The following is a 23421-nucleotide window of genomic DNA, read 5'->3' on the forward strand; positions in this document are numbered from 1 at the left end:
ATAATATCTGATTTTCGAAAGTATACCGACCGTTTATGAGACTTTTTTGGCTGTGTGTTGGATGTGGGCGCGAAGTTCACTCTCTTAATTGTCTATATATATATAAACCAAGGAACTCATTTTCATTGGTAATGTTAACATTGTCCATCAGAAATTGAATTTGGTTTGATTTTTACTTCTAAATAAAATATAGTAGGCCTTTACTATGTTTTGAAAATATAGAAAATCTTTCCAACCATCTATTTATCCATCCAGCTATCCATCCATCTATCCATCTTTTTATCCATACATCTATTAACCCATCCATCCATCTATCTTTCCATTTATTCCTTTATGTATCCATTCATCTATTTATCCATTCATCCATCTATCTGTCCATCTATCTATCCATTAATGTACCCAACTATCCATCATCTATCGATCTATTTATCTACCTATTCATCTATTTATCCATCTATATATTCAATTATCCATATATCTATTCAGCTAACCATTCATCTACCTATTTATCGATTTATCAATCTATCCAATGGATCCATCTATCCATATAAGTGGGTTGATAGATGGAAGCGAAGGTGAAGATTAAGGTATCATGAGGACAAATGAGGGGAGCTTTGACAAGCCACCGGCTTCCTGTCCTCATTGAGGTCACTAGAATGTTAGTGGTCCTCAGGTAAATTAATTAATTGGGTGATATAGGTATATGGGGATGAAGTTTTCTTTTAATTAAAATGGTGGCAGGTGAAGGTATAACAAATAAGGTGATGATTGCCAAAATGGAGATGAAAGTGGTACGTATAGAGTATGTATGTAGGAGTAAGAGGTGTCCTTAGTGGCTATATAGTGGATTTGTGAGGTGAGGGAAGGTGAGGGAAGGTGGGGGAAGGTAGGGGAGGAGTTTAAAGGTTGGCGGGGCGGGGAGCCACCTGGCGGCCGCTCCCACAACCTCGGAATGTTCGCAATCACAACCCAGGCCGCACACCTTCCTCAAAACTCCGTATTCTCATTCATTTTCTTCACCTACACTGACCGCCAGAAGGAAAAAAATAGCATAAAATTATAACAGAAAATAGAAGTTTGTTGAAAATTAGCTTTTGTTAAAAGAAAATTTGTTTTGATAAGTATTAAAATATAATGGGCTTACAAAAGGTGTAGCGGCAGTAGTTGTTGAAGTGCGAGTTGGGTGAGCAGCGAGTGGACAGGCCCACTTTTATGCTGTTTTGTGCCTGGAATTATTATTGAAACCCGTTGACTCTGAGGCAGAGGAGGGAAAATGAGTAGCAGTGTGGTAGGAGGAGGCAGCGAGTAAGACAAGTGAAGAAGAGGCGGGGAGTAGGGCCTCAGGTGAGTGTCTAAAGTGTTTGTTTACAATGGGTCTCAGCTGGGCTGGTTGGCCTCCCTCGCTCCCATTCTCACTTCACTTCTTATTTTGCTCTGCCCTGGCTCGCCCTGGGTGGTTGTGGCGTCTCGTGGGCCTGGGTCAGCAGGGAGGTGGTGTGGGGGTCAGCGGGTGGCAGGGGTCAAGATGTTCTGGGGGACACTGGTCCTTCTAACACAAGACTCCATCTCCGGAGGATGAGGGTGTACTGGTGTTGCTCTTACTATTGTGACTGTTGGTGCTGTTTAGTACTGCTCAGCTGTGGCTGTTGGTGATGCTGTTTGTTCCTCGTGTTGGTGCTGCTGTCTGTTCCTGGTGTTGGTGCTGCTGTCTGTTCCTGGTGGTGGTGCTGCTGTCTGTTCCTGGTGGTGGTGCTGCTGTCTGTTCCTGGTGGTGGTGCTGCTGTCTGTTCCTGGTATTGGTGCTGCTGTCTGTTCCTGGTGGTGGTGCTGCTGTCTGTTCCTGATGTTGGTGCTGCTGTCTGTTACTGGTGTTGGTGCTGCTGTTTGTTCCTGGTGGTGGTGCTGCTGTTTGTTCCTGGTGGTGGTGCTGCTGTCTGTTCCTGGTGGTGGTGCTGCTGTCTGTTCCTGGTGGTGGTGCTGCTGTCTGTTCCTGGTGGTGGTGCTGCTGTCTGTTCCTAGTGGTGGTGCTGCTGTCTGTTCCTAGTGGGGGTGGTGCTGCTGTCTGTTCCTAGTGGGGGTGCTGCTGTTTGTTCCTAATGGTGGTGCTGCTGTCTGTTCCTGGTGGTGGTGCTGCTGTCTGTTCCTAGTGGTGGTGCTGCTGTCTGTTCCTAGTGGGGGTGGTGCTGCTGTCTGTTCCTAGTGGTGGTGCTGCTGTCTGTTCCTAGTGGTGGTGCTGCTGTCTGTTCCTAATGGTGGTGCTGCTGTCTGTTCCTAGTGTTGGTGCTGCTGTCTGTTCCTAGTGTTGGTGCTGCTGTCTGTTCCTAGTGGTGGTGCTGCTGTCTGTTCCTGATGTTGGTGCTGCTGTCTGTTCCTGGTGGTGGTGCTGCTGTCTGTTCCTGGTGGTGGTGCTGCTGTCTGTTCCTGGTATTGGTGCTGCTGTCTGTTCCTGGTGGTGGTGCTGCTGTCTGTTCCTGATGTTGGTGCTGCTGTCTGTTACTGGTGTTGGTGCTGCTGTTTGTTCCTGGTGGTGGTGCTGCTGTTTGTTCCTGGTGTTGGTGCTGCTGTCTGTTCCTGGTGGTGGTGCTGCTGTCTGTTCCTAGTGGTGGTGCTGCTGTCTGTTCCTAATGGTGATGCTGCTGTCTGTTCCTGGTGTTGGTGCTGCTGTCTGTTCCTGGTGTTGGTGCTGCTGTCTGTTCCTGGTGTTGGTGCTGCTGTCTGTTCCTGGTGTTGGTGCTGCTGTCTGTTCCTGGTGGTGGTGCTGCTGTCTGTTCCTGATGTTGGTGCTGCTGTCTGTTCCTGGTGTTGGTGCTGCTGTTTGTTCCTGGTGGTGTTGCTGCTGTCTGTTCCTGGTGGTGGTGCTGCTGTCTGTTCCTGGTGTTGGTGCTGCTGTCTGTTCCTGGTGTTGGTGCTGCTGTCTGTTCCTGGTGGTGGTGCTGCTGTCTGTTCCTGGTGTTGGTGCTGCTGTCTGTTCCTAGTGTTGGTGCTGCTGTCTGTTCCTGGTGGTGGTGCTGCTGTCTGTTCCTGATGTTGGTGCTGCTGTCTGTTCCTGGTGGTGGTGCTGCTGTCTGTTCCTGGTGTTGGTGCTGCTGTCTGTTCCTAGTGTTGGTGCTGCTGTCTGTTCCTAGTGGGGGGTGCTGCTGTCTGTTCCTAGTGGGGGGTGCTGCTGTCTGTTCCTAGTGAGGGTGCTGCTGTCTGTTCCTAGTGGGGGGTGCTGCTGTCTCTTCCTAGTGGTGGTGCTGCTGTCTGTTACTGGTGTTGGTGCTGCTGTCTGTTCCTAGTGGTGGTGCTGCTGTCTGTTCCTAGTGGTGGTGCTGCTGTTTGTTCCTAGTGGTGATGCTGCTGTCTGTTCCTGGTGTTGGTGCTGCTGTCTGTTCCTAGTGGTGGTGCTGCTGTCTGTTCCTGGTGGTGGTGCTGCTGTCTGTCCCTGGTGTTGGTGCTGCTGTTTGTTCCTGGTGGGGGTGCTGCTGTCTGTTCCTGGTGTTGGTGCTGCTGTCTGTTCCTAGTGGTGGTGCTGCTGTCTGTTTGTTCCAAGTGGTGCTGCTGCTGTTTGTTCCTAGTGGTGCTGCTGTCTGTTCCTAGTGGTGCTGCTGTCTGTTTGTTCCAAGTGGTGCTGCTGTTTGTTCCTAGTGGTGTTGCTGCTGTTTGTTCCTAGTGGTGCTGCTGCTGTTTGTTCCTAGTGGTGTTGCTGCTGTTTGTTCCTAGTGGTGCTGCTGCTGTCTGTTCCTAGTGGTGCTGCTGCTGTTTGTTCCTAGTGGTGCTGCTGCTGTTTGTTCCTGGTGGTGCTGCTGCTGTTTGTTCGTAGTGGTGTTGCTGCTGTTTGTTCCTAGTGGTGCTGCTGCTGTTTGTTCCTAGTGGTGCTGCTGCTGTTTGTTCCTAGTGGTGCTGCTGTCTGTTCCTAGTGGTGGTGCTGCTGTCTGTTTGTTCCATGTGGTGCTGCTGTTTGTTCCTAGTGGTGTTGCTGCTGTTTGTTCCTAGTGGTGCTGCTGTCTGTTCCTAGTGGTGGTGCTGCTGTTTGTTCCTAGTGGTGCTGCTGTCTGTTCCTAGTGGTGCTGCTGCTGTTTGTTCCTAGTGGTGCTGCTGTCTGTTCCTAGTGGTGGTGCTGCTGTCTGTTTGTTCCAAGTGTTGCTGCTGTTTGTTCCTAGTGGTGCTGCTGCTGTTTGTTCCTAGTGGTGTTGCTGCTGTTTGTTCCTAGTAGTGTTGCTGCTGTTTGTTCCTAGTGGTGCTGCTGCTGTTTGTTCCTAGTGGTGTTGCTGCTGTTTGTTCCTAGTGGTGCTGCTGCTGTTTGTTCCTAGTGGTGCTGCTGCTGTTTGTTCCTAGTGGTGCTGCTGCTGTTTGTTCCTAGTGGTGTTGCTGCTGTTTGTTCCTAGTGGTGCTGCTGCTGTTTGTTCCTAGTGGTGCTGCTGCTGTTTGTTCCTAGTGGTGTTGCTGCTGTTTGTTCCTAGTGGTGCTGCTGCTGTTTGTTCCTAGTGGTGTTGCTGCTGTTTGTTCCTAGTGGTGCTGCTGCTGTTTGTTCCTAGTGGTGTTGCTGCTGTTTGTTCCTAGTGGTGTTGCTGCTGTTTGTTCCTAGTGGTGCTGCTGCTGTTTGTTCCTAGTGGTGCTGCTGCTGTTTGTTCCTAGTGGTGCTGCTGCTGTTTGTTCCTAGTGGTGCTGCTGCTGTTTGTTCCTAGTGGTGTTGCTGCTGTTTGTTCCTAGTGGTGTTGCTGCTGTTTGTTCCTAGTGGTGCTGCTGCTGTTTGTTCCTAGTGGTGCTGCTGCTGTTTGTTCCTAGTGGTGTTGCTGCTGTTTGTTCCTAGTGGTGTTGCTGCTGTTTGTTCCTAGTGGTGCTGCTGCTGTTTGTTCCTAGTGGTGCTGCTGCTGTTTGTTCCTAGTGGTGCTGCTGCTGTTTGTTCCTAGTGGTGCTGCTGCTGTTTGTTCCTAGTGGTGCTGCTGCTGTTTGTTCCTAGTGGTGTTGCTGCTGTTTGTTCCTAGTGGTGCTACTGCTGTTTGTTCCTAGTGTTGGTGGTGGTGAAGAGCTGTTTATACAGTGTTCTCTTATTGTGCCTATGGCACCTCTGCTCTTCACTGGTTCTATTCTGTATTTTCTTCCATATCGTTCACTCCAGTATGTTTTTTTTTTACTGTGCAGATTTGGGACCTGACCCTCCAGTATTTTCCATGTGTATATTATTTGGTATCTCTCTCGTCTCCTTACTAGTGAGTACATTTGGAGAGCTTCGAGCTGATCCCAATAATTTAGGTGCTTTATCACTTCTCTGCGTTCTGTATATGTTCTCTGTATTCCCACTATTTCAGCAATCTCTCCTGCCATGAAGGGGGAAGTGAGTACCGAGCAGTACTCACGACGGGACAGTACAAGTGATTTGAAAAGTTCAACCATTGTGATGGGATCCCTGTATTTGAAACTTCCCATAATCCATCCTAATATTTTTCTGGTTGATGCAATATTTGCTTGGTTATGCTCCCTAAAAATTAGGTCATTGAACATCATTATTCCCAAATCCTTTACATGCTGTTTTCCTACTATGGGCAGATTCGCTTGTGTTTTGTACCCTGTATTATGTTTCAGATCCTCATTTTTGCCGTACCTGAGTACCTGGAATGTATCACTGTTAAACATCATGTTATTTTCTGCCGCCTAATCGAAAACTGTTAATATCAGCTTGTAGTTTTTCAATGTCTTCAGCAGGCACAATGACAGCCCCTTTCAAAGCTGGAGAAATTGCTGACCTAGAGAGCGTGCAGAGATCCTTTACTGCTAGAATCCACTCAGTAAAACATCTAAATTACTGGGACCGACTAAAGAGCCTAAATCTGTACTCCCTTGAGCGCAGGCGGGAGAGATACATAATAATTTACACGTGGAAAATAATTGAGGGGCTGGTCCCAAACCTGCAGACAGAAATAACACCACATGAGACCAGAAGACATGGCAGGATGTGCAGAATACCCCCGTTGAAAAGCAGAGGTGCAACAGGTACTCTGAGAGAGAACTCTATCAACATCAGAGGCCCGAGACTGTTCAACACGCTTCCACTACACATAAGGGGCATAACTGGCCGACCCCTCACAGTGTTCAAGAGAGAACTGGATAAGCACCTCCAAAGGATACCTGATCAACCAGGCTGTGACTCATACGTCAGGCTGCGAGCAGCCGCGTCTAACAGCCTGGTTGATCAGTCCAGCAACCAGGAGGCCTGGTCGACGACCGGGCCGCGGGGACGCTGAGCCCCGGAAGCACCTCAAGGTAGCCTCAAGGTAGGAGGTAATTTTCATGCCAATTTTTGTGTCATCTGCAAAGGATGACACGAAGCTGTGACTTGTATTTTTGTCTATATCTGTTATGAGAATAAGGAAAAGCAATGGTGCAAGGACTGTACCTTGAGGTACAGAGCTTTTTAACTGCACTTGGACTCAATTTTATTTGATTGACTGTTATTCTTTGTGTTCTGTTCGACAGGAAATTGAGTATTCAGCGTCCTACTTTACCAGTTATTCCCATTGACCTCATTTTGTGTGCTATCACTCCATGGTCACATTTGTCGAATGCCTTTGCAAATTCTGTGTATACAACATCTTTATTTTACTTTTCTTCTAAAGCTTCTGTGATTTTGTCATAGTGGTTGAATAATTGTGACAGACATGATCTTCCCGCTCTAAATCCATGTTGTCCTGGGTTGTGTAGCTCATTATTTTCCATATTTTCCATATTTTTCTCCATTTGCTACCAGCAGCTTTTCGAGGTCATCCTCGCTCGAAAAGTAGAGCACAATTTCCACTCCTTATCTGGCAACTGTTTTGAGGACATTCAGGAGATCTTTCTTGGAATATGCATGGTCATCGAGGATGGTGGTCCTGATTTTGTGGCTCATTGTTGCGGTACCTGATTCCTTCGATCGTGGACTAAATTATGTCTGTTACCCTCCGTTGTTCTGTGATCTTATGCCGATTCCTGTTCGTTTACTCTTCAGGCCCCTGGAAATTTAATGCGGGTTCGGTCATCCTGTGGATATTTGTACCAAACCTGCTGTCACTTTATGAGAGTTTAAGGGTAGTTCGTTGTTCAGACTAAGGGGTGATGGTCACTCTTTCTGCCTCTGCCATGCTGCCTGTTGAGTCAAGGACACCTTGATTCTGTGTCCTGTAGGATTTGTTCTCCCCATGTGGCTCTCCTTTCTGACACTCCTGATGAGGTTGCTGCTTATCAAGCAGTGATTGCCTTGCATGCTCATGTTGCTAGGTTGCAATGATCTGGGTTGTGTGTGTGATTGAATGCTCTGGAGCTGCCCCGTTGCTGTTTATGAACCCAGAATTAGAGGTGGTGTTGACCTTTACCTTGGCTCCATCTACACCACATCTTCCTTTCATTTTGGTTATGGTCTGCCCTTCCTCTGATCCTCTTCTCCTACTTCTGGTCTTGAAGCATTTGAGGGTTTTGGGGTCTGGGCAGGGTTTAGCTTGTGATGTGGCTTGGTCAGCTCTAGGGGTTGCCCTTACTAAATTGGATGCATAGGCAGTTGGCCCAGCAGGTCTTGCCAAAGCTTCTGGGTCTTCCAGAAGCCAGAGCCAGCCCCTCCTTCCTTTGAAGCCTCTACCTTGGAGTCCTCTTTTCTATCTCGGGCAGTGAGTGCGGACTCTGACTCCACCGCTTCGACTGTATCTTCCAGGGCTTGGGGGTTGGGGGGTTGGATACGGGCCCCTGGGTCCTGTTCAAATCTGGTTCCTTGTTCCCTCAGAGGAGGGTCTTTTGCAAAGCGAGGGGGGGGGGGGTGTTCATGTCCCTCCCCTCCCCCTCCCTGTATGAATATGATCTGGGGAAGGTCATTCCAGAGGTTTCGTACCGCTTGTGTCACTCCTGTGGTGGCTCATGAGGCACTGTAATGTGCCTCCTGCAAGACCCAGATTATGCCTTGTTAATGAACCCTGCATCTTTTGAGTTGGTCATTTTCTCCTCCGTGTTTACATTACGAAGCTCTGGAGTCTTCCTGGTTGGCAGATAATCCATTATTCCTGCTTGGTGCTTGACACGGCATTTGTCGGTTTGGCACTCTTAATACTTTCGTGCACCCGGCGCGCCAGCCCTCCATTACCCCAGGTGGGCCTCGTCGTTTCACGGGAGTGCGCGGTAATTCTGAAAAGTGTATACTCTCTTCAACTTTGTCACCTCAATTCTCGTCCTAAGATATTAAATTTGGTATCAATGTGTTCGCAATAGAATTCTCTAGAACACTAAATGCATATAACCTCCAAAAGCCCGGCTATTTACCCGTAGCAAGCAGAAAAATGAGAACGAGTTTCCCGGGAGCACACAAGAGCGATAAAATGTATTCACTCTTTTTTCGCTCTGGTCACCTCAATTTTCATCCTAGGTCTTTCATTTTGGTATCAATGGGTTCGCAATAGAATTCTCTAGAGGAATATTAGCATATAAAATAAAATGAGCCATGCGTTAGCCGCAAGGGAGCGCCCAGACACCTTCCTGCTACACTCCCAATTTGTACCCACAAATGTTTATTATTTTTTCCGGTTGCTAATGTCAATTTTAATGTTACAGCGCTAATTTAGGTATGAAATTGTTCCTAATAGAATGCTTTAGATGGACATATGCATTTAAGGGCCAATTGAAGAACAATATTCCCAGTACAATACGCTAAAGTATGAAAAAAAAAAAATACAAAAAACTACAACTTTTTGTACTTACCAATTCAGTGTTGTTTGTGGAACATGACATGGGGTTGAACATTTGTTTTATCCACGCCACCTGCTCCTGGAAAACGTTTCGTGCAGGGTTTGTATAGGTGGAGTGGATGGTGGGCAAGCATTACTGCTTATCAGCCCAGAATTGTCTCTTTCGATGGTATTTGCTGTAGCATGGTGCAGGACACAGTGGAACATGACATGTCTTGCACTTAGTGTGTGTCCCTCCTTTTACCCGACATTCTGCATACACGGCACCTCAGACGCTTCTGTATCTTTATTTGGGTATGGGACAAGTTTCTGTGGAGGCGTTCTGGATTATCCACAATATGGGGTTTTGTCCTAGCAGAAGCACCACTAGGGATAATCAGTCTCGTCTTCTGACTCAGACGATGAAGGTAAATCTGCAGGTACAGGTGAAGTGAATAATGGGCGCCTCACACCTGAAGGTCCTGGTGTTGAAGGTCCGGGTGTTGAAGGTCCGGGTGTTGAAGGTCCTGGTGTTGAAGGTCCAGGTGTTGAAGGTCCGGGTGCTGAAGGTCCTGGTGTTGAAGGTCCGGGTGTTGAAGGTCCTGGTGTTGAAGGTCCGGGTGTTGAAGGTCCGGGTGTTGAGGGTCCGGGTGTTGAAGGTCCGGGTGTTGAAGGTCCTGGTGTTGAAGGTCCTGGTGTTGAAGGTCCGGGTGTTGAAGGTCCGGGTGTTGAAGGTCCGGGTGTTGAAGGTCCGGGTGCTGAAGGTCCGGGTGCTGAAGGTCCGGGTGCTGAAGGTCCTGGTGCTGAAGGTCCTGGTGTTGAAGGTCCAGGTGTTGAAGGTCCTGGTGTTGAAGGTCCGGGTGCTGAAGGTCCTGGTGTTGAAGGTCCGGGTGTTGAAGGTCCGGGTGTTGAGGGTCCGGGTGTTGAAGGTCCGGGTGTTGACGGTCCGGGTGTTGAAGGTCCTGGTGTTGAAGGTCCTGGTGTTGAAGGTCCTGGTGTTGAAGGTCCTGGTGTTGAAGGTCCTGGTGTTGAAGGTCCGGGTGTTGAAGGTCCGGGTGTTGAAGGTCTGGGTGTTGAGGGTCCGGGTGTTGAAGGTCCGGGTGTTGAAGGTCCGGGTGTTGAGGGTCCGGGTGTTGAAGGTCCGGGTGTTGAAGGTCCTGGTGTTGAAGGTCCAGGTGTTTATGGTCCAGGTGTTGCAACATTGGCTCCAGCGGCACTGACATCAGCAGCATGTGGGATGTCATCATTTTCCTGAGGCCATTTACTAGGCTTAAAGAACAGTTGTGCCGAAATGACTTGTTCGTGGAAATGGAGTAATGTCAGTTTCCTTCTATCTGTGGTGTATTCTTTGTACAACGCATAAGCATTATGTATAGCCATTTGCAAAAAATAGAAAGTAATTTTCTTGGTCCATTTGTGACTTTTCCTTGTGAAGTGATAATATTTGACCATTTGGTCAAAGTGATCAACACCTTTCATGTTTGTATTGTAGTCACAGATTGCATTCGGCTTGTTGACAGTTACCTGTTTCACTGAGGATGTTCCATCACGATTCCGTACTCATTTTCTACGTTGAACTTGTTGTGTATCTGCATTGTGGCAAGTTATCAGTGAAACAATTCGTTAATCTTTCCACAAAATTATGAAAGTATTGTCCTTGCATTTGAATAAAGTTTTATCTACTGGCACTTTATCCTTTGCTTGCATCTGAAGGGTTTTAGGTGCACCATGCTGCATTCTGATGGCACCACAGGTGTAACCCCTACTTCAAGCAGCAATTCATTCAACCGAACCGAATTATAATAGTTGTCCATATATAAATGGTAATCTTGGTTCTTCAGTGGTTCAATCAAGCCCATTACGGTTTCTATCGTTGTTTTCCCAATTCCTGAATAAATTTCAAAATAAAAAATGTAGCCAGTCTTGGATTCAGCTAGCATGTATTTATTCCATATTTATCAAGTTTAATGGGATTATAGGTTTTGGAAGATAGACGGCCCCACCATGCCATTGTCCCTTCATTCAAACTCCAAATTTTCTTTGAAATGTATAATGTCTCGAATCTATTTATGAGATATTGCATGACTGAGCAAACTTTGATAAGTCTGTCAACTTTTTGGCCTTGTGGTATGGACTTATTGTTATAAATATAAAAATACTTTCCAATCATTTCAAATCATTTACCAGTCATAAAGGTGTTGAAACAAGGTATGTGCCAGAATCTGCCTGTTTGCCAATACATTCTAAGTCTTGGCAACGGGCAAATACCTATCAAGATCGTCAGTCCCAAATATCTGGCAATGTCTTTCACTGTCACTGGTTCCGTCTCTTGTTTGTCGTTTTCCCAGTACGTGCCTTACTTTGGGAAGCATACAAATTAGTTTCATAAGCAATATATTTCAACAAGCTTTGAGTGAGAACTACAGTAGTTGAATAAAACCCAAAGCAGTGGTAGGTACAGGAAGAGTCAAGTCTGGTGTAGCTGTAAAACTGTCTATAAAGGGTGGAGTATTGTCACTACACCACCCTTCATCAGAATCTGTTGGTGGTTGGGGTACATGTGGTAAGTCTGGCTCTGGCACGAGCTCCAATATCTCGCCATGCACGAGTGGCAGTCTCGCCCTCAGACTCGTCATTTCCATCACTACCAAAATCCTCCTCGGCCGTCTCTGTTTCAATACATTCACTACCTTCATCAGTGTCAGTCTCAATAACACTTTCCAAACTAGATAACTCCGACAAATCGTCAAATACAGCCTGAAACTTAGAGGGTGTTAGTCTCACTCGCTCGTACTTCTCTTATACACTACTTAGCTTCTCCTTTTCATGCCTTTCTTTCGCAAATTTCTTCCTGGAAGGGCCTCAGCTGTGGTAAGGCTCCTCTTAATGATGTCATTGACTTCAGTGTGTCTTGAGTATCATCCCTGTGGTTTAGCGCAGCAGATCATTCTGGCTGTAATTGTCTATATACACTACTACTACAGGTGTATATATATTTTCTTCACTGGAAATTATTGTCCAGAATACAGTACATATTTTTTTTTACTTTGTGTGCTTAATAATTTATCAAGAATTTTTCATCTAAAATTATATGGCCTTTTAAAGAAATATGAATTTTTATAACAAATTTCTACAGAACTTCTTTCTACACTTGGTAATCAAATTGATATGGGGTTGCACTGCCATTTGAATTAGCTGAACATTCAATTTAGCCAGCATTTTAGTGGGAATGTCAAAAAATTCAAAAATTTAAATTTATTCTGGATTCTTGTTTGGCAGTAACCCGAACTTCAATTAAGTTTAGTCAGGCACTTGTACTCGAATATATTTAGGCTCCTCATTCGGTGTATACTTTTAACTCGGATTTCTATTTTCTATCTATTTGACTAAGGTCGAAAAAAGATAGAAAGCTCAAACATGAATTCATTCTGATTATTCTGCTATTTGGGTAATTAAAATTAAAATTACCTTACAGTGCATGTTTTTTTGTTGACACGATTTATCTTTATAAACTGCTTGGGTTAAGGTTGCCCGTCTCCAGATATCAGTGCCAAAACAACTTATAGTGCCTATCAGTAAGAAGAATGAAAGCAAAAAAAAATAAAAATGGTAGGAACTTGTCGAGTACTGTACATCCCAAAACATTCAAACATGAAAGCCATCATATTAACACAAGTTAGAATAAATATTGCAGGGTAACATTAATATTTTCTTGATTCAGTGTACGATTTTTATGAAGATCACAAGATACAAATTTTATCTTAATTTAAGAGGCCTGAATCAACTTGTCTCAAGATCTTAAGGTTATCTTGAGATGATTTCGGAGCTTAGTGTCCCCGCAGCCCGGTCCCCGACCAGGCCTCCACCCCCAGGAAGCAGCTCATGACAGCTGACTAACTCTCAGGTACCTGTTTACTGCTAGGTAATGGAAGCATCATATGCTATAGAAAAAACGACAATATAATAATGGAAACCACATTTGAATTTCAGTCATTTCACACTATAGGACAAGAAAGCAACATAGAAGTGTCTGGGGGCCCCTACCTATCCTGGCAAGGATAGTAGATATCTCCTTTTTGTGGCCCCCTGATCCATATATGAACTACAGTATATTGATTATCTCAGTCTAGAACAATAGACATCACATGAGGTAATGCTATATCTCTGGGATAATAGGTATCCCAGAAATGGTGGTTTCTTGTCCCAGATAGGACTAATGGGTATACTAGGAGTGATGGTATTCTCTTATCCCTGTTAGGAGTAGTGGGTATCCTAAAGGCAGTGAAAGCTTTTAATCCCAGGCTGGGATAGCATCCCAGGACAGGTGATGGTTCACTATCCCAGGCTGGGATGGCATCCCAGGGCAGGTGATGCTCCCTTGTCCCAGGCTGGGATAGACATTCTTATACAAGATCATAGGCAGCCAGTACACAAGTGAATGGGTAGTGGCCTGTCATCCTTGTCAAACCCAAACTTCTACCTGGGTATTTTCCTCTTCATTACACTTAGGCCAAACATCCAGCCAGGGATTAAAAAATGGTTTAGGGAAGGAGGAAGGGTGGGGGGGGGGGAGACGGGGAATGTTATGTTTGTTCAATCTTCATATCATTATCTTCAAAATTGTATTTTCTGAAAACTGATTTGTTATGTGGTGAGGGGGTGTGTGCGTGTGTGTGTGGTGGTGATGATGTGTGTTGTGTTGGGTGGTGTGTGTGTGTGTGGTGTGGGGGTGGTAATGGTGTGTGGAGAGAGGATGTGCAGGGGGGGGGGGGGTTGAGAGAGGGTGTGCAGGGGTGGGGGGTTGAGAGGGGGTGTGCAGGGGGGGGGTTGAGAGAGGGTGTGCAGGAGGGGGGTTGAGAGAGGGTGTGCAGGGGGGGGAATTGAGAGAGGGTGTGCAGGGGTGGGGGTTGAGAGGGGGTGTGCAGGGGTGGGGGTTGAGAGGGGGTGTGCAGGGGTGGGGGTTGAGAGGGGGTGTGCAGGGGGGAGTTGAGAGAGGGTGTGCAGGGGGGGGATTGAGAGAGGGTGTGCAGGGGGGGGTTTGAGAGAGGGTGTGCAGGGGGGGGGGGTTGAGAGAGGGTGTGCAGGGGGGGGGGGGTTGAGAGAGGGTGTGCAAGGGGGGGTTGAGAGAGGGTGTGCAGGGTGGAGGGGGTTGAGAGAGGGTGTGCAGGGTGGGGGGGCGGGGTTGAAAGAGGGTGTGCAGGGTGGGGGGGGGGGTTGAGAGAGGGTGTGCAGGGGGGTGATTGAGAGAGGGTGGGCATGGGTGGGGGGGTTGAGAGAGGGTGTGCAGGGGGGTGATTGAGAGAGGGTGGGCATGGGTGGGGGGTTGAGAGAGGGTGTGCAGGGGGGGGGGTGGGTTGAGAGAGGGTGTGCAGGGGGGGGTTGAGAGAGGGTGTGCAGGGGGGGTTGAGAGAGGGTGTGTAGGGGGGGGGTCGAGAGAGGGTGTGCAAGGGGGGGGTCGAGAGAGGGTGTGCAAGGAGGGGGTTGAGAGAGGGTGTGCAGGGGGGGGTTGAGAGAGGGTGTGCAGGGGGGGGGTTGAGAGAGGGTGTGCAGGGGGGGTTGAGAGAGGGTGTGCAGGGGTGGGGTGGGGGGGATGTGCAGGGGTGGGGTGGAGGGATGTGCAGGGGTGGGGTGGAGGGATGTGCAGGGGTGAGGGTGAGAGAGGGTGTAGGAGTGAGGGTGTAGTAGAGGGGTATGGGTGTGATGGTGTGGGTGAGAGGGTTGGTGAAGGGAGCGGAGATAAGGCAGAGCATTGTTCATCGCAGCATTATAATTATAATATGGCGACGAGGGTCACACTGTGGTGGAGTATAGAGAAGAGAGGCAAGTACTGTACATCTGGAGCCAACACTGCTCATTCACTTAACTCAACACAAACACTATTGGAAAGGTTAATATTTGCTCTACATGGTTGTATCCAAACTCTGAAATATTTTACACGTGTGTAAGTTATGCACTGTAGCACAATGTGGCGTGGACAGGATCTTTTGGATGTAATACAGTAAAGGAAAATATTGCTCAGTATTTTTATCCAGTATCATAATTACATTAATACAGATCATACGTGCAAGTGCATATACAACTGGTATTTGAATACAGATAATTTAAAAAATCTTGAATTGGAGTCATAATTATTTGGCAAAGAATATCTGGATACTGTAGTTTTAAATGGGAACAATAATCATTTGGTTAGGAAAGGATTATATTGAATTTGTACAGTATTTGTTTTATTGAAAGTTTTATTTTTGTGACATTTTTAGTGTGTATAATACAGTGTGCATTGTGTGCCTCACCCACCAGTAATGCACCAGCTTGGTGTCGAGTCCTTAGGCCATAATAGGCATGTCGAGTGGGGGGCTGTCGTGAAAGGCATCGTCTGAATGGTACGACAAACTCACTAAGGGTGGGAGAGGTGGGGATGGGGGGCACACTCGCCCTTATGTCGATCGCTTTAGGCTCATTCTCCATGTCCTCTGACTGGTATATTGAACCTTAGCATTCGAATAGTTATTGAAGATGACGGGCATGGGTGGTGATGGCCGACTTCCTCTTTTGCACTGGTGGTAATTTGGTATAACGCTAAAAATTAATTTGGTAATATTGTAACATTAATGTGGGAATATATTGTACATATTTAGGAGAAACTGTGCTGTATGACTATGTTTTCTGGCATCAGGAGTTTAGAATTTGGTTAACAGTTTATTGTGGAATTTTCAGATGTAAATGGAGGGTGTGTGGAGGAAGAGGTTCCATTGGGCACACACCATCTGTGATTGATTCAGCAAGTGCTTCACAAAGTGCTGGATTCTTGGCCTCTGAGGGAGTGTGGGTCAGCCCTTGTAGTCATTGTGTGCATTTGTGAAACAATGGATATAACAGAGGCCAGGCCCGTGCTCGCCTCAAATACGTTGTGATTGGTCAACTGGACATCCTGCAGAGCCTTGTGAGTACACACCCTTAATGCTTCCCCCAGTGACTACTGGGCCAAACTCCTGCCTCTCTTTCCTCCTGGCAGTCTAGCCCCCCCCTCCTTTCCTCACCCTGTCCCTTGCTCTAACTGCCCCCCAACCTACTACCCCTGACTCCCGCCTTCTTTATTTCCCCAGACCCCCCCTTCTCCCACCCACTCCACACCCCCCCCCCCCAATATTTAGCCCCATACTCCTACCCTCACTACACCCCCTTTTCATAACCCCCCCAGCCCTCGCTTCTTGCCAACGCTCTCCCCTCGCAACCTTCACTTTCCTTACCCTCTTTTTCCCCTCCCAGCTTCCACTCTCCCCTACCTTTTATCTTCTCGGTTCCTCTCTCATCAACTTTCTAATCTCAGCTTTACACTCCTACTTTCTTCATCCTCCTGTCTAGACTCTTACCCCCCCTCACTGCTGCTGCTGTGTTGCCTTCTCTTTCCTCGCTGCTTCCACATTTCCCTCCCATCTTCCACACTCTTACCCATATTCCCCTCTCAGCTTCCATACCCTTACCCATATTCCCCTCCCATCTTCCATACTCCCATACCATACCATACCCTTATTTAACAAATGTCTCTTCACTTTGTATATGGATTTGTTCTGCCCCTTGTGCATACACTTGTTTTCATTCCCCTTTGTTTCTTCACCATCTGGGACCCACGCCCTATCTCCAGCCTCTCCCGTTCCTTTGCCCCTCTGAGCTGTCAGCTTCACTGCCCGCTTTATAATTCCTTGACACTTTGCCTGTGTACACTCTATCTAACGCATGACCTCCCTCAGTGTCCCCTGATCCTCATACCCACTTTGGAAAACTCTTGAAACTCTCCCTCACCCATCCTGCCCACAACTAATCATAATTCTCCCTCCCATTGTACTATCGTGCCTCATTTCTTGTACCACTTGTTTTGTATCTTTTTCCCCTTGATTCCATATCTTTTTATTGACTTGTTTTAATCCACTGACTACTCTCACTTGATATTCCAATCCCCCATTGTCCTTCAGTCACTTTTCTCGATTACCACTTGCCTCCTCCCCCCCACTGGCCACTTGCCTCCTCTTTCCCCCCACTGGCCACTTGCCTCCTCTTTTCCCCCACTGGCCACTTGCCTCCTCTTTCCCCCACTGGCCACCTGCCTCCTCTTTCCCCCCACTGGCCACTCGTCTCCCCCCCCCCACTGGCCACTTGCCTCCTCTTTCCTCCCACTGGCCACTTGCCTCCTCTTTCCCCCCACTGGCCACTTGCCTCCTCTTTCCCCCCACTGGCCACTCGTCTTTTTCCCCCCCCCCCCACTGGCCACTCGTCTCCCCCCCCCTACCCACTGGTAGGACAAAACGCCTGGTGGAAACTGGATTTTCAACGGTGGAAAAGGTTTATGGAAGGTTTTGATCCCTGTATGATTGGTTGACAGGTGGAATGGAAGAGGTTACTTGAAGCCAATTCCATCCACAAATTTAAAAAAGAAGCATGATGAAAAATGTTAATATTGAGAGGGGTAATTAATGCTCCAGGTATAAACAGGTAGGAGGAGGAGGGGGCATAAGGAGCTTGATCTTGCTGCCCCATAGTCACTAATAGGCAAGCACTGGCCACTGATCTCACACCACCTCCCTTCCTTCCACTGGCCACCACACCACAAACTCATTGAAGTTTAAATCAATATTAATGCACATAATACATACAAAATGATTAACAAACTTTGAAGAGCTTGTTCAATAAATTCAGTTTCAACAATTAGATGATTGATTGGGATAAACAAACATAGAAGTAGCAAACATCCAATGGGAAACAGTATTAAGTACCTAAACTCCCATGCAAGGAATAGAACAATTGGCTGCTGTAGTGTTCAAAGTCTGCTTGAAATGTGTTACTTTGTGGAAAATCAAAAAGAGGATCAGCTTAGAAAGAGAATGCAGATGCCAATAAAGGAGGAGGAAAATAACTGAAATGTTTGAGCAAACATGACTTTCACAACTAAGAAAATTATTTGTTGTTGGGGACAAGAAGCACGTGTGCTCAGTATGTACTGTATATACTATAGGCTTCTATTGAGGTCCCCACAAGGTCGAACTACTGACCTTCCCCAGTATGCCACCCTACAACACTGAATAAATAGAGTAGAAACTAAAGTGATCTTACTAGACGAAGAGATATAAATGGAACAAAAAAACATACAAAAAATTAGAAAAAATTTAAAATACTTTCACACACAAAATTAAAAACCTCCCCCAGTATAGGACCTTAATTACAAATCAAGGTTCATACACAAATGACAAAAATTTGCATATTTTATGAATGATATCCAAAACTGGGACCACATAACTGATATTAACATGAGCACAGCAGACTTTGAGAGAAATTCGTAACATGCCTTTGCACTCGGTCCCAATTCCTGGAACTCCATACTTACAAAGAAATGCAAAATGCTAAAGTGCTCAGTGTTTGATGGAGAAAAAGCTAGGATATGGGTAAGGTACCAGAATCACGTAAAAATGTAGATATAGCTCTACAAGGGAGGAAGCAAGGTATTGATAGCTGCTTGATACCTGCTTGATGGGGTTCTAGAGTCACAGTTCTTATACTCTCCAAGCCTGGCCCAAGTCCTGCTTGATGGGGTTCTGGGAGTTCTTCTACTCCCCAAGCCCGGCCCGAGGCCAGGCTTGACTTGTGAGAGTTTGGTCCACCAGGCTGTTGCTTGGAGCGGCCCGCAGGCCCACATACTCTCCACAGCCCGGCTGATCTGGAATTTCTCTTAGAAAACAGTCCAGTTTTCTTTTGAAGATGTCCACGGTTGTTCCAACAATATTTCTTATAGTTGTTGGGAGGACGTTGAACAACCGCGAACCTCTGATGTTTATACAGTGTTCTCTGATTGTGCCTATGGAACTTCTGCTCTTCACTGGTTCTATTCTGCATTTTCTTCCATATCGTTCACTCCAGTACGTTGTTATTTTACTGTGTAGATTTGGATCCTGTCCCTCTAGTATTTTCCACGTGTATATTATTTGGTATCTCTCTCGTCTCCTTTCTAGAGAGTACATTTGGAGAGCTTTGAGACGATCCCAATAATTTGGGTGTTTTATCTCGTCTATGCGTGCCGTATATGTTCTCTGTATTCCCTCTATTTCAGCAATCTCTCCTGCTCTGAAGGGGGAAGTGAGTACTGAGCAGTACTCGAGACGGGACAACACAAGTGACTTTAAGAGTACAACCATTGTGATGGGTTCCCTGGATTTGAAAGTTCTCGTAATCCATTGGATCATTTTTCTGGCTGACGCAATATTTGCTTGGTTATGCTCCCTAAACGTTAGGTCATTGAACATCATTATTCCCGATGATAATGATTCCCATCATTATTGGCTAGAAATTATAGATTGCTTGCATATTATAGAATGAAAACACTATAAAATATTTGGGAGTACAGTATACGTAATCATGTTGGTAGACCTAACTTTTAAAGAACACAATAATGTAGCTGTAATACCTGCAAGAAAAATGACAGGTTGGATATCAAGAACCTTTCAAACAAAGGATAATGTAGGAACCATTATGCTTTTCAAGACACTAATGCTCTCTAGGGTGGAATATTATTGCACACACTATGAGCCTCATTCAAAGTTGGAGAAATTACTGACCTGGAGAATGTTCAAAGGTCTTTTACTGCCCAAATCTAGTTAATAAAACATCTATATTACTGGGACTGCTTACAATTTTTAAACCTGCATTCTCTAGAGCCCAGGTGAGAGAGAGAGAGATGCATAAAAGTTTACAATTGGAAAATATTAGGACTGGTTCGATATCTGCACATGAAATTAATTTCATGAGACCCCGAGGCTTGGCTGGATGTGCAAAATATCCCGGTTGAAAAGTGAAGCTTCAATAGTTATGCTAAGACCCAATTCTATCAACATTAATTAAGGGCTCAAGACTTTTCAATACTTTCCCTTTAAACATAAGGGGCATAACTAGTCAACTTCTTACCATGTTCAAAAGAGAACTTGATAAACACCTTCAAATGTGATACCTGATCAGCTGTGATTCACATGTCAGACTGCAAGTAGCTGCATCAAACATCCTGGTTATTTTGACCATCAGCCAGGAGGCTTGGTCAGAGATCAGGCCATGAGGGTGTTGATCCTTGGAACCAAGCAGGAGGATCTTGTCTTTCACAGTTACTCAACAACTATGACAAAATTACAGAAGCATTAGAAAAAACAAAATGAATTCATTTGATAATTATGACCATTGGACCATATATTTACCATAACAGGTAAAGTAGGGTGATAGATATTCAATTTTCTGTCAACAGAATGCAAACAGCAACAGTCAATATAAACAAAACCAAATCAGAGCACAAGGAAAGCTCTGTACCCCGAGGCACAGTACTGGCAACACTGTTTTTTTCTCATTCTTATACATATATCACATATAGACAAAAAATACAAGTTATAACCAACGTGTCATCGTGTCATCTATAGCAGACGATACAAAAATCGGCAAGAAAAGTTATCCCTGTGGAAGACGTTAAAAAACCATAAGCCGATATAAACAGTCTTTGCCTGTGCAGTAGAAAATAACATGTTTTTTAAAGGTGATAAATTCCAAATACGTACGTATTTAGGTATGGTAAAAATTTTGAACTTGTATGAAATACAGGGAAAAATATGCAATCGGGTCTTCTCTTACAAGGAAAATGGAATGAAAGGATCTGGTAATAATAGGCAGATGACTTGATGATTCATGAGCATGACACATCAAACCTGTCATCATCCAGAATAATTATAAGAACCTTCAAATCCAGGGATTCCACCACTATGCTTTTACTGTTCAAATCACTTATGCTCTCTCGTCTTGAATGCTGCTTTGCTTTCCCTTTCAAAACAGGATAGATTTCTGAAATGTAGGGATTACAGAGAACATATGGCATGCATAGACATGAAAAGCTCCCATAAATTATTGGGACAACTTTAAAACACTCAGAATGTACTTTCTAGAAAGGAGATGAGAGAGTTATCACATGATACATACATGGAAGATACAAGGTCATGTTCCTAATATGCACAGTAATACTGGAGCAAAAGTTCGGTAGAAAATTTAGATTACTCGGTAAAGCGTAGAGATGCCGTGTGCTCAGTCAGAGGACACTGGACATCAGAGGCCCACGGCTCTGATCCTAGTATTCATTATCCTAGTACTGTATTATCATTTCTTATTATTTGGTCATGATATTTGTTTTGGCAATGTTTATGTAAATGCATAATTTTTGAAGCTGGTGGGTATTTGAATTATGATGATGTGACCTGAACCACTGCATGATGTCTGTGGCAACATGTTGACATCAAATTTACATATAAAGTTGTATATTGAATTGGCTTGGAAAGCTTCCTTATCTAGTCCGGTCCACTTATTTATGACTTAGACTGAAAAAGTTTTTCTGACAGCCCTGTAATTTGTCTGTTTCCAGTTATGTCATCTCATCTGTTCTTTAATTTGAACATTGCTTCTTAATTGACTGTCAATTCCCTTAGTATCTTGTACATTGTTATTTTGTCTACCCTATTTCTTTTTTTCTTCAGTGCAGTGAGGACCAGTTCCCTCAGTCTTTCTTCTTTCTTCATAGCTGTCCCCAAACCTCAGTCCCCTTAGCTCAAAAACAAGTGTAATTACCTAAGTGTAGTTACAGGATGAGAGCTACGCTCATGGTGTCCCGTCTTCCCAGCACTCTTTATCATATAACGCTTTGAAACTACTGACGGTTTTGGCCTCCACTTTCTCACCTAATTTATTCCAACCGTCTACCACTATGTTTGCGAAAGTGAATTTTCTTATATTTCTTCGGCATCTTTGTTTAGTTAGTTTAAATCTATGACCTCTTGTTCTTGAAGTTCCAGGTCTCGGGAATTCTTCCCTATCAATTTTGTCGATTCCTGTTACTATTTTGTACGTAATGATCAAATCGCCTCTTTTTCTTGTCTTCTTGGTTTGGCATATTTAATGCCTCTAATCTCTCCTCGTAGCTCTTGCCCTTCAGTTCTGGGAGCCACTTAGTAGCATATCTTTGCACCTTTTCCAGTTTGTTGATGTGCTTCTTAAGATATGGGCACCACACAACCGCTGCATATTCTTTCGCTTTGGCCTAACAAAAGCCATGAACAATTTCTTTAGTATTTCGCCATTCATGCATTTAAAAGCAATTCTGAAGTTAGAAAGTGTAGCACAGGCTCCTTGCACAAGTGATAGTGATAGTCCGCAGGTGATAGTTTCCTATCTAGAACTACCCCTAGATCTCTTTCTTTATCAGAATTCTTTAAAGATTTCTCACATAATTTATAGGTTGTGTGGGGTCTTTGTTCTCCTATTCCACATTCCATAACATGGCATTTATTCACATTAAATTCCATTTGCCAGGTGGTGCTCCATATACTGTACTTATTTTGTCCAGGTCTTCTTGAAGGACATGACAATCATCCAAGTTTCTTATCCTTTCTATTATCTTAGCATCATAAACAAACATGTTCATATAATTTTGTATACCAACTGGTATATCATTTATGTAGACAATAAACATCACTGGTGCAAGAACTGAACCCTGTGGTACCCCACTTGTGACATTTCTCCTGTCCGATACATTGCCTCTGATTACTGCCCTCATTTTTCTATCAGTCAGGAAATTTTTCATCCTTGTTAGAAGCTTACCTGTCACCCCTCCAATATTTTCCAGGTTCCAGAACAACCTCTTATGTGGAACTCTGTCGAAAGCCTTTTTTTAGGTCCAGATAGATGCAGTCAATCCAACCATCTCTTTCCTGTAAAATCTCTGTGGCTCGATCGTAGGAACTCGGTAAATTTGATACACAGGATCTTCCAGATCGAAAACCATACTGTCTGTTTGATATGTATGTCATTTCTCTCCAGGTGTTCTACCCATTTAGTTTTTATTATTTTTTTCAAATATTTTTGACTATTACACTTGTCAATGATTCAGGTCTGTGCTTGCGTCTTGATGGCAATGTGCTGGCATTTTGGTGGAAGTAGTTGACATCTTGGGGGCAGTGTTATACTTGGGTAGGAAGGTGTTGGGGAAGATGAAGCTTAGGGTGGTGTGGAGGAAGATGGTTTAGCCTAGTAGGAATATGTTGAGGAAGGTGATGAAGTTTAGGAATACAGTACTGTATGTGGAGGACAACAGTAGTGCTTAAGTTAGGAGTATGTGTATGAAGATGTGAAGGTCAGGAAGCAATATGTTTGAGTTGTGGTGAAGCTTTAAGAGGGAATATGTGGAGGAAGATTGTGAAGCCTAGGTAAAGATATGTAGAGAAAGGTGATGAAGCTTAGGGAGATGAGAAGAGAGGGAGGGGGAGAGGCAAGAAAATGGGTGGGTTTTAGAAAAGGCATAGGGTCATTTTTAGTTGAATGTGTGATCAAGTCAGCAGAAAATTACGTGGGAAGGTTATTAATTGAGGGAATAATGGGGAGATGGAAAGCTAGGGGAATAGGTTGACAGGAAGGGGAGATGTTGATGTAATACAGAGTAGGAAGGTAAAGAAGCACACTCGTTAGGGAAAAGAAAACATGCATGCAAGAAAGTTGGTGAACGAAGACATAGGTCAGCTGACTGATAAGGTAAGTAGGAAAGCAGGGTTTGAGTAGGCAGGGGGGAGGGGTAGGCATGAAGATGGGTAGGAGGCAAAAGAGAAGGAAAGTAATTGTAGGCATGGAGATGAGTAGGATGCATAATAGAGGTGAAGAAAGGGGTAGTAAGGGTAAGTGTGACAATGGGTTGTAGCATTAA

General features: G+C 45.1%; 2 protein-coding genes across 6 annotated transcripts in view; both read left to right on the top strand.

Moving 5' to 3' along the window:
- Positions 1 to 1144: 1144 nt before the first annotated feature.
- The window catches only part of LOC123755965 (axin-2), a 179635-nt gene continuing 157358 nt past the window's right edge, over positions 1145 to 23421 (top strand). For 2 of the 5 annotated variants that reach the window (XM_045738967.2, XM_045738966.2), the window contains exons 1-2: positions 1157 to 1344; positions 15378 to 15603. The gene's annotated coding sequence lies outside the window, so the exon portion shown is untranslated. Of the gene's footprint in view, positions 1345 to 15377; positions 15604 to 23421 lie in introns of all 5 variants that reach the window. The other 3 variants (XM_045738964.2, XM_069300252.1, XM_045738965.2) reach the window with 3 other exon arrangements.
- LOC138349952 (uncharacterized) lies at positions 9122 to 9883 on the top strand. The gene has a single exon (XM_069299955.1). The coding sequence runs from the start codon at positions 9122 to 9124 to the stop codon at positions 9881 to 9883; it is 762 nt and encodes a 253-aa protein (XP_069156056.1).

Source organism: Procambarus clarkii, chromosome 43, assembly GCF_040958095.1.
Source record: "Procambarus clarkii isolate CNS0578487 chromosome 43, FALCON_Pclarkii_2.0, whole genome shotgun sequence".
NCBI lineage: Eukaryota > Metazoa > Arthropoda > Malacostraca > Decapoda > Cambaridae > Procambarus > Procambarus clarkii.

What these genes read in the sequence shown, in the direction of transcription:
- LOC138349952 (XM_069299955.1), top strand. Translation starts at nt 9,122, where the DNA reads ATGGGCGCCTCACACCTGAAGGTCCTGGTGTTGAAGGTCCGGGTGTTG.